Genomic DNA, 10,529 nt, shown 5'->3' on the forward strand with positions numbered 1-10,529 from the left:
CCCCGGGCCAAGGCAAACAGGGGAGGGGGGAGGAGGGGGGAGGAGGGGGGAGGCTCCCTGCACTCAGCTAAAGCCGCCGCCTCAGTTGCTGGATCCCCCAATCTCCAGGGGCCCCCACTCTTTTCTTTGACCCCCGCCCTATAGGGCCCCAGTGTTCTTCTCAGATTGCTCTCAATACATCCTCCATCCCCATGATGGGAAGGCAGCCCCCTTCCCTTCCTGTCCTTGAGGGGAAGGGGGACTATCTTGCTCCCATTCTCTCCCTGAAGTAATGATAGCCCCTCACTTTCCCCCTGCTGTCATGGCCCCAACCCTTGTCAAGGTCTCTCTGGTTCCCGCCCTCCCCTTTCCTGGAGCTGGCCGCGTGCTTGGGGTATTAGGCAATGGGTGTGTACCCGCAGCCCTCTCCAGGCCCCGCCTGCCCCACCACCCTCCAGCCGCCTGCGGGTCAGTGCTCAGGCCAGCCGGTCGGACAGAGGGCACTGGGGGCCAGCTCAGGCCACCCAGTCTGCTTGCCTGTGGCCTCCTGTCCCAGAGCTGGGCTTCTGTGGGGAGACAAAACAGAAGCATGGGTCCTTGGATTTGGGACAGGTCAGCTTGGGGAAGTCCTGGGGTCACTAAGAAGTTGGAATCTGTGGTAATAGTTCTGACCCTGGTCCTTCCTTGGCACCTGACTATACTGAGCCTGACAAGGGTAGAATCAGAAGAAGCAACCTGAAACCGGAGGGAGAACCAGAGACACATGGAGAACACAAACGTCTAAGAGGTCCCCCTGGTAGAAGAGGGGCATAGGAAACCTGGTTCCCCTCCTCCAGGGGATGTAGGTAAAGTTCCAGGCTGACATGCAGGGAACAGGACAAGGACACTGGTGACAATCACTGAATCCAGGTGTAAGGACAAAAGCTACTGAGATAGGGTACAGTTCCTGGTGGCTTCAAAAGCCACACCTACTTGGGTTCTTGGCCCCTAAACAGGAAGCAGGGGCAAGAGCTCTAGGGCTCCTTCTCCTTCTCACCTCTCTCCCAGAGGTGAGAAGGCAGAGAAAAGCAACCTTCTGGGGTCATAGCTGTCCAGTGTCAGGAACCATGGCACTTTCACCTCCCCAGCCTGCATGAGGCCTGACACATAAAGGTGGTTGATAAATATCCCAACAGATGAAAGTCACTAATGGTGTTCAGACAGCTCTGCCCCCTAGACAGCAGTGACCCCTGCAGCACGGGGCAGGACCTGCAGCTGCACAAACTGGAGGCTGGCTGCCCAAGCAGAGCTGCATGGCCACTACCAAGGAAGAGATGACTGTGGCTGTGGGTTTCAGCCCCATGGCTCTACTTCTCCGGGGGGCCTGTCTCTGAGTCAACGTGCCAGCCTTGGGCTCTCGGGGCCAGCCGTGCCTTGGGCTGCGGTCTGGCAGGGGCGGGGGGCGGCTGGGAAGCCTGGGGCCCCTCTCTGGCAAAAATAGCCCACAGTGGTTAGAGCTGGGAGGGTGAGTCAGGCAGGAGCACAGTGGCGCCTAACCCCTTCGCTGCCACTGGATCTCCCTAAGGTGGTTTAGCCTCGGTCTGGTCTGTGCAACCCAAGATCAGGCTCTTTCCCTGGGCTCAGTTTGGGATCCTGAGGCCCTCCCATGAGAAACAAGTTTGTGAGTCTAGAGCAGAAATATGGACTAACCGGAGTGCAGATCCAGGATCCTGGGAAGAGCAGGAGACCTCTGCTGGCAAGGATGCCTGTGAGCCAAGGGAAGCATGGGGGCAGGCTGAAGATCTCTGGGTCTCCCCCAGCTTCTGCTAGGGCCAAACTCTGAGGCCAAAGCTGACCCCTCCCAAGGGGCAGGAGTAGGGCTTGGAGGTGGGCGGAAGCCAAGCCACCCAGAAGGGAGATTCTCCTGCCAGCTGAGATTGCCCTGCCGTGGGCGCTCCTTGAGTGCTCTACTGGTAACTGTCCAGCGAGAGAAGTCAGTTCTCAGCTCCATCTTCATCTTGTCCAAGGCACCTTCCAGCCATCCAGCAATGGATAGGGAAACTGAGGCAAAGAGAAATGACCACCTGGGACCAGGATCCTGGCTCCCTAGTCTAGGTCACTGCACCCTCTTCGCAGCCTTGGTGATCCTAGAGCAGGTGAGTGGAACTCTGGCCACTTCCCCCTTCACAGGGGCCAAGCCTGAATCCGGGCGTCGGGGGAGAGGGTGTGTGTGTTCACTGGGAGGAGGGGGAGCGGCTGAGCTCTCCGGGTCAAGGCGGGGGGTGCTAGGAGTAGGGTGGGGATGCCCCGGGCTCGGGGAGGGGCCACCGCTCTGTCAGCCGCGGCAGAGACGCCGGTGAGCTCGGCGCGAGTAGAGCCAGAGCCCCCAGTTCTTTGCTCGCCCGCTCGCTAGCTTTCTCGATCACTCCCTCCCTTCCTCCCTCCCTTCTTCCCGGCGGCCGCGGCGGCGCTGGGGAAGCGGCGAAGAGGAGTGGCCCTGCCCTGGAAGAATGCGGCTCTACCGAGGGGGCAGAACCCGACGCAGTCTCCCCACGGTTTGAACAGCTAGAGCCCAGGCGACCCAACCGCGCCGGTGGCGGACTCCGCACCAGAGCAGCTGGAGGTAATCGGAACCGGGAAAGCAGGGAGGGCAGGGACGCGCACACGGGGGACGAGACAGGCACACTGGTAGTCAGACAGACAGACACGCATCCGCCCTCGGGGGCAGAGATACCGATGGAGCCAGGGATATTGCCAGAGATAAAAACACAGCAAATAAAGGAGTGGCCCAGATTTGGAGGGCAATGAACGCGAGAGCAAAGGGGTGGGGACTGAGACTGGGGACCTAGGGGGGACCAGATGAGCGATGCTAGGAGGAGGGGAACATGTAGTTAGCAAAGGTGGTAGACGAGAAAGAGGACTCCGCTTGCGCCGCGATCCCTTCTAGGAGGGAACTCAGTTCCCTCCCTGCCTTTGCCGCACCTGGAGCTTCCTCTGGCTCTCTACTGCCGAAGAAGGGGGCAGACTGGGCTGGGGAGCCCATTCTTCCACGCTTTTCGGGGAACCTGATGGCCCTCGACGGCACCTGGAGGCGTCACTCCCCTCTTTCAACCCTTCCGGCTGTGGGTGGTGGGGAACTCCCTCCCAATCCTCACCCATAGCCCTGAGAGTGGGTGAAGCTGTGTTGGGGAGTGGGGAGCCAGTCGTGGGGCCCTGAAAAAGGGAACGGTGGGCAAGGTAGTGGAGAGCTGTTTGTGAGTCTACACATCTGTCTGCACGTGAGTGTGTGTCTGTGTGCCAGGCATTGTCTGGCTGGGTTGGGCTCCAGGGCAATGACATAAGTCCCAGCTTCGAGTCCTGGACTCTTCCTCCAGGGCCCAGGTACTCTGGGAAACAAGGGCTGATACTTGTTTTGTTTGGGGGGAGGGGGGAGAATGAGAAGTCAGTGGGGTGGCACTAGTGAGTTAAGAGCCCGAAGTTGGGGATCCTTCGGTTGCCCAGGCGAGCTACCCTATTCCAGAGCCCTCATTAAAGTCTCCCTGTTCCGCAGGCCCTGATCGATCTGCCCACCGGCGCCTTCGGGCCCGGGCTTCGACATGCGGGAGGAGCCCCGGCCGCGGCCTCCGCCCTCGGGCCTCGCGGGTCTCCTGTTCCTGGCGTTGTGCAGTCGGTGAGCAGTTCCCCTGTCACCCAGCCCACGAGATAAAGCCCTGGGCTAGAAGCACCGAGTCGGGGCGGGAGCAATCGGAGGGGGCGCGAGGCCTGGACCACAGACCCTGAAACGCCTTCTCCGTTCCCAGGGCCCTAAGCAATGAGATTCTGGGCCTGAAGCTGCCGGGCGAGCCGCCGCTGACCGCCAACACCGTGTGCTTGACGCTGTCGGGCCTGAGCAAGCGGCAGTTAGGCCTGTGCCTGCGCAGCCCCGACGTGACGGCGTCGGCGCTTCAGGGCCTGCACATCGCAGTCCACGAGTGTCAGCACCAGCTGCGCGACCAGCGCTGGAACTGCTCTGCGCTGGAGGGCGGCGGCCGCCTGCCGCACCACAGCGCCATCCTCAAGCGCGGTGAGCCTGACCGGGCGGGTCTGCGCCGCCGCCGGGGCTGGGGGGCGGGGGCCAGGCCGAGGCGGGCGGAGGCGGGAAGGGACGGGTTCACGACTGCGGGAGGGGCTGCTCCGGGAATTCCCCCCGGAGCCGCGCGAAGCTGGGTCTGGCCACCCGTCTGGGGCCCTGCGCTTCTGACTTCCACCTGCGCGCTGCCGGCAAGGCAGCTGGGTCCCGGTTCCCCTACCCTAGGGCCCCTCTTTCCTGCCTCCGCCCAGCTCGATCTGGGTTGCACCTGTGAGCAAGAGATGCCCCCAGTCCTGGAAGCTTCAAATGTCCCCCTCCTTTCCTCCCCCAATTTTCTGCCCCTCCCTCTCCATGGGACAAGCCCAGGCTGGTGTCCCCAGAGCCTCAGCGGGGGTGGGGTGACGCCCCCAACCGTTTAAGGGTTAAACCTACCCCCCTAATTACTGGGGTTCCCAGAAGCAGAAGCTGGGAACAAAGACCCTGATGGCTTTGAAGCCGGGGAGCATCCCCCTCCTCTGTGCTGTGAGAGCCCCAGGTGGCTCTCACCTGAGCAGGTGAGGAAAGGCTAGAGGAGTGGAGAACAGGTCACTGCCGGCCTGGTCTGGGGGCCCTGGTCTGGGAGGCATCCCTGGAGGAGTAAACATCCATCTGAGGCTCAGCTCAAGGGTAGGGGCATTACTTTGGGGACTACAGGGTTAATAGGCAGCTGCCATCTGCGGGGGAATTCCCGAGACTTGTGCAAACAGCTTCACCCCTGGAGGGTTGGGGTTGGGGGGATCAGGAGGCTGGGCCAGGAGCCCTGCATCCTGAGGTGGGAGAGGCCTGGCCCCTAAGGAGGTGCTGTCTCTCTTCCTCTCAGAGCTCCAGAGATCCCCTGCCTAAAAGGAAGTGAGGGACCCCCTCCTTCACCACAGGGCCTGGGGTAGGGGAAGGCTTTGATGCCCAAATGAGAAGAATGTCTCCCTAAGTCTGGGAAAGGCTTATCATCCTGAGCCTCTGTGACCCCCAAAACATAACAAAGAAGCCAACATTTTAAGAGGGCCTTAGGGAAAAATCACCCCCACCTCTCTCCCCATCCCAGCATTTTATAGAGTAATAGCAGGTTAGGATAAACATAAAGGGCAGTCTTAACGGGCAAATATAAAACTAGAAACTGGGAAGAGGAAGGACAGCTCCACAGTTCCAGTGCTTTGGGGAAGTTAGGGTGGTGGAGGGTAGGTTGGTTGAGACTGATTAAAATAACCTTCAATTTAGAGGAGAAAAAAAAACACAAAACCAAAGGCCTCTGCTTCCACCCCACCTGCAGGGCTGGGGAATTTCTAAGGCTTTCAGATGTAGAACTCAGTGAACACATCTTCAAAGACCTCAGGGACTCTCTTAGTCATCTCCCAACCCCAGGGGTCTTTCCCTCTAGACTGGCTCTTTCATCCACACCTGAAAATCCCAGACTTACAGAGCAAGAATGGGCCTCGGGGATCCTCTCAACCCATCCTCTTCCTTTATAGATGAGGAAACTGAGGCTGTATGCTTTCTGTCCTCTTCCTTCTCCCGTGACTTGCTCCAAATCACTCAGCTGGTGAATGCCAGGGTCAGGACGCAGTTATGAATTTCTGGAATTGAAGGGTGGCTGTTTATTTCCTTCGGCCTCCTTACTCTCAGCTGCCTGCCAAACTTACCCCTACCATCACACCCTTGTCATCCTCAGGTTTCCGGGAGAGTGCTTTTTCCTTCTCCATGCTGGCTGCTGGGGTCATGCACGCAGTAGCCACGGCCTGCAGCCTGGGCAAGCTGGTGAGCTGCGGCTGCGGCTGGAAGGGCAGTGGTGAGCAGGATCGGCTGAGGGCCAAACTGCTGCAGCTGCAGGCACTGTCCCGGGGCAAGAGTTTTCCCCACTCCTTGCCCAGCCCGGGCCCTGGCTCAGGCTCCAGTCCTGGCCCCCAGGACACATGGGAATGGGGTGGCTGTAACCATGACATGGACTTTGGAGAGAAGTTCTCTCGGGATTTCTTGGATTCCAGGGAAGCTCCCCGGGACATCCAGGCACGCATGCGAATCCACAACAACAGGGTGGGGCGCCAGGTATGTGTATGCAACTTGTCCTGGGTCTCCCTAGCTTTCAAGGCCTGGCCAGATTTTGGGAGGCACAGCAGAGTAAGAGGATGAGATGTGGTGGGTGATTGTCACTCCCCATCTGGGTGACCTGGAGCAGAGCAAGTCACATAACTTTAGTTTTGCGTCGGTAAAATGAGTCTAATGATACGTACCTAACAATGTCATTAACAGTGAGCACTGGGCAGAGTGCCTAGTCCTTGGTGGGTGCTCACTACGTGTAGCTATTATTACAGCTGCCTTCCCCACAGAATTTAGTGGTGCTCTGGGCTAGACTCCCTGATTTAGCAGTGCTCAGTCTGGAAAGAGCACTGGACTGGGAGTCAGGACAACTGGAGCTGAGTCTCTGTTACCAGCTAGTGGTTGAAGATGGGTGAATGACACTATGCTCTGGCTTTAGTTCTCCAACCAGAAAATGAGGGATTTGGGCTATTAGCCAGCCTCGCAGTGCCTTTCTCTTCTGATATCTGTTGTCATTCTTGCCTCTATTTATCCTTCTGTGCTTTCTATTCCCTCCCCTCTCCCGTGTCTCTGTACTCCGTCCATTTGCTGCCCTCCCCTTCACCTCTCCACCACCCTCACAATGTTCTAGGTGGTAACTGAAAACCTGAAGCGGAAATGCAAGTGCCATGGCACGTCTGGCAGCTGCCAGTTCAAGACCTGCTGGAGGGCAGCCCCAGAGTTCCGAGCGGTGGGGGCAGCCTTGAGGGAGCGGCTGGGCCGCGCCATCTTCATCGATACCCACAACCGCAACTCTGGAGCCTTCCAACCCCGCCTTCGTCCCCGACGCCTCTCAGGAGAGCTGGTCTACTTTGAGAAGTCTCCTGACTTCTGTGAGCGAGACCCCACCGTGGGCTCCCCGGGCACGCGGGGCCGGGCCTGCAACAAGACCAGTCGCCTGCTGGATGGCTGTGGCAGCCTGTGCTGTGGCCGTGGGCACAATGTGCTCCAGCAGACGAGGGTTGAACGCTGTCACTGCCGCTTCCACTGGTGCTGCTATGTGCTGTGTGACGAGTGCAAGGTCACAGAGTGGGTCAACGTGTGTAAGTGAGGGTCAGCCTCACTGCAGGGCTGGGGAAGGGGAGGAGCACCAGTGCAGACTTTTGCTCTGATTTCTGTCCAGGGTCAATCAATCTTGGCCCCGGAAGCCCACAGTATCTACCTGGAAATAGCTTTGGGGGCAGTAGGGGTCAGGTGGAGTCTGTGAGGTGTGGCCTTCTCCCCAACAGTTAGGAGGGCCTTAGGGGGGACCTGCCCCCCTCTACTGCTCCTTAAAACACCTGAATGGACTAAGATGAAATGAACTGTATTGCTACCCTCTACCCAACCCTGCGGTCCCTTTAACTCTGATGCATACTCCTCTTGGCTGGGGAGTCCTTATAGTTTGACCACTCTTCTTCTTTGAGGGTGAGCCCCAGGCATCCTGTGGAGCCATAAGACTTGCATCCAGAAAGAGACCACTCACTTCTATTTGCTGTTCCCAAACTCCTCTACTGCAGTATGGGCCCCCTCTTAGGGAGTAATGGGAAACAGCAGTAGAGAGGGTTTTCTTAGGGAAGGGAGAGAGTACAGGGCACTCAGAAACCCGGAAAGTTGTCTGTCCAGGCCCTTAGGGAAGCTGCCCTCTCCCCCCAATTCAGATGTTAAAGGGGACCCTCCAAAGGAAGAGTTTTACCCAAGACTCTCTGAGCCTCTTTTTCTTTCTTCAGCAGGAGGGATGGGAATGGATAATTTATTGTACTGAGACTTGTTCTTGGTTCTTGTTTGTAACAAAAATAAATTAAGTTACTGGACCGGTGGATGCAGATGGTGATATTTCTACCCACATTTGGATCCCAGTCCTGGCTTCTTTTCCAGGTGAATTCTCCTACCCTCCCACACTCAATGACTTTATGAATATCATGCCTGATTCCACTGAAGGATTTGGAATGGTCTTCAGGTGACTTAGTTGGCAACTTTTAGTGTGAAAAACCTGGGCGGGGCAGGGGGACGTCTGGGTGTGAGGGACTAGAGATCTAAACATAGGCCCTATTTACTTTCTTAATGCCTCACCTCCACTCCCCTAAAACAGGGTTTGAGAAGTTTTCTTTTTTTTTTTTCCTCTCCTGTAAAGGGCTTGACAGTAGATATGTTAGGCTTTTGGGCTTTGTCAAAACTACTCCAGTCTGCCAGCAGACTCTGCTGTCATAGATTGAAAGCAGCCATAGACCATACATAAACAAATGGGCATGGCTCTATGTCCAATAAAACTTAATTCACAAAAATGGACTGCAGGACCAGATTTGGTCTTCTGATTTTGGTTTATTTTGACCCCTATCATACCCCATGAGGTCACCTCTGTTCTGGGTTTTTCAAGTCCTGAAGATATCTCAACATTGCACCTGTGCCCGAAAGAGCAGCTGCTTTTCTCTCTGGCTCCAAACCAGAGAACTTGGGGATAGATAAAAGACTAATGGGAAACATATATAAAGGATTCTTATGCTCAAAATTGGGGTTTTTTGCTTTGGAAATCAGCAAACCCAGCATGCTCCCCCACTGAATTATTTGCATATGTATTCTATCCATCCTTATTCAGAGCTCTTCTGCATTTCATCTTAGTAAAATAATTCCCTTATCTTTTAGGAGATAACCATAACTAGAAAAAACAGAATTTCTTTTATTTCATTTCCAATTTCTTTCTATTTCTAGTCCAGTATCTTTGAAAAGAAACCATTATCTTTCAATTCAGAAAAGGAATATGCATCAAAAATTTAGAACTTTATAAATAATTGAATATTTATGGCGTTGCAAGATCCTGACTCTATCAGGTCATCTCCTTGGCCAGGGAATGCAGAAACAGTCCACTCCTCTAGGCAATGTATATCTATATATCTGCTACACAAATCACCCTCAAAATCAGGTGAAATGATGGTAGCATCAGGGCAGCAGCAAGGGCGGCAAGGAGTGTTGGTTTCAGGCAGTACTTTATGGCAAAACTGTATGTCCTGAGTTTCCACTTGCTCATTGAGAATTCTGGGTTTGGAAATTTGATGGACATAGGACTTTAGGCACTGATTGAGCCTAAGGTGTATGTAGGGTACTAGGGGAGAGAGGGATGCAGCTGGAATAGACCTAGGAAATGAGAGAAAATAATGATAAGGAATATCCAGAACAGGAATTTCTCACACTCAGGAAGAGGGAGGAGAATCTCCCATGAAATCACAGCAGGAATATTTAGTTTCCCCCCATTTCCTTCTTCTGTGCTCTTTTTGGCTCCCTCTCTCTTTCTAGCTTTCTCTCTTCTTTCGTCAGACACACTCTGTGGCAAACTTAAGCCCCAAACCACAACCTTGAGAAATTCCAAATGGATTTTGTCAGCAAGGCCAACACCCCCCTCCCCACCCCTGCTCCCGGCACACGCGCTGGGCTCAGGCCCAGGCCTGGGGTCAGTGACGGGAGTGGGAGTGTGCAACCCACAGAGCGGGTGGCTAAAATTTCAGTTTTTACTTAGCTCCAATGGCAGCCAGAGGGAGGGAGGAAGATTGATGAACTCTGGTCAGGCCTCTTGGCCTCCTTCAGCTCTGGATGACCTCTTCTCCCCTCAGCCTTTCAAGTGGCTGGAAAGCTGGGAAGTTGTGGTGGCTGGCTAATTGCCAGCTGGGCAGCACCCCTCCTGTCTGTGCTCCTGTTTGCTCCATGGGAAGTACCCAGTAATGCTGCAACAGACACTTTCCTCTCCAGACTCCAGAAGGGTGAAGGACAGAAGGCCTGGGAGATTCTCCACTTCCATTCATCAGTTCTGACTCAAATACCATGGTACTTGCTGCTAACTCTATTAGACTGTCACCATCTCCATCCTCTGTCATACCTGGGGCCCAGCTTTGAGAGGATCTGAAGTCTTGGGCAGGAACACTGACAGGTGTCACCTCCTGTCAGAGTCCCACAAGGTGTGTTGATATGGTTGAGGCCCTAGCAAGGACAGTGGCAAAGCATAATTTTGGTGGTCAATGTGTGTGTCTGGTGGCATGTGCTAGAAAATTCTAGAAAAAGAAATGGAAAGAGTGACTATGTGGAGGTATCACAGGGCCCACTCTAGGAGTGTGTGATAACACTGGAGGAGTCTCCTGCCATTTAAAACACAGGGCTTAGGAAGGCAAAGGTCCTTAATGGCAACAGCCGAGGACAGATATAACTCTCTTTGTTGTAAACATGCTCTTTGTTATCCATCTCATCCTTTACCACCTTAAATTAAGGTCCTCTTGGCTTCACGTTCTAGAGTTGTGTTATTCTCCAGGTTAAAATAAGAAAACAAACTGGGACAAGAGGAAGAGACTGCTGAATACATACATGGGGATTGATGGGGACAAGGGATAGACGTGATGTAGCTATCTACCAGCTTAGTTCTTCTTTGGAA

The 10,529-nt window shown here is 55.0% G+C and overlaps 1 protein-coding gene across 1 annotated transcript; it reads left to right on the forward strand.

The window, feature by feature from the left end:
• The first annotated feature begins 144 nt into the window (after positions 1-144).
• LOC123619502 (protein Wnt-10b) lies at positions 145-7,929 on the forward strand. The gene is made up of 5 exons (XM_074374941.1): positions 145-2,581; positions 3,509-3,628; positions 3,759-4,021; positions 5,733-6,106; positions 6,729-7,929. Exons 2-5 carry the CDS (start codon positions 3,555-3,557, stop codon positions 7,185-7,187), a joined length of 1,170 nt encoding a protein of 389 aa, XP_074231042.1. The 5' UTR covers positions 145-2,581; positions 3,509-3,554; the 3' UTR covers positions 7,188-7,929.
• The last annotated feature ends 2,600 nt before the right edge of the window (positions 7,930-10,529 follow it).

Source organism: Camelus bactrianus, chromosome 12 (assembly GCF_048773025.1).
Source record: "Camelus bactrianus isolate YW-2024 breed Bactrian camel chromosome 12, ASM4877302v1, whole genome shotgun sequence".
Lineage (NCBI taxonomy): Eukaryota > Metazoa > Chordata > Mammalia > Artiodactyla > Camelidae > Camelus > Camelus bactrianus.

Excerpts from the sequence above, each read along its gene's own strand:
- LOC123619502 (XM_074374941.1), top strand. The coding sequence starts at position 3,555 with ATGCGGGAGGAGCCCCGGCCGCGGCCTCCGCCCTCGGGCCTCGCGGGT. Across the intron at positions 3,629-3,758 it reads TTCCTGGCGTTGTGCAGTCG|GGCCCTAAGCAATGAGATTC; the intron begins GTGAGCAGTTCC and ends CTCCGTTCCCAG. Across the intron at positions 6,107-6,728 it reads ACAACAGGGTGGGGCGCCAG|GTGGTAACTGAAAACCTGAA; the intron begins GTATGTGTATGC and ends ACAATGTTCTAG.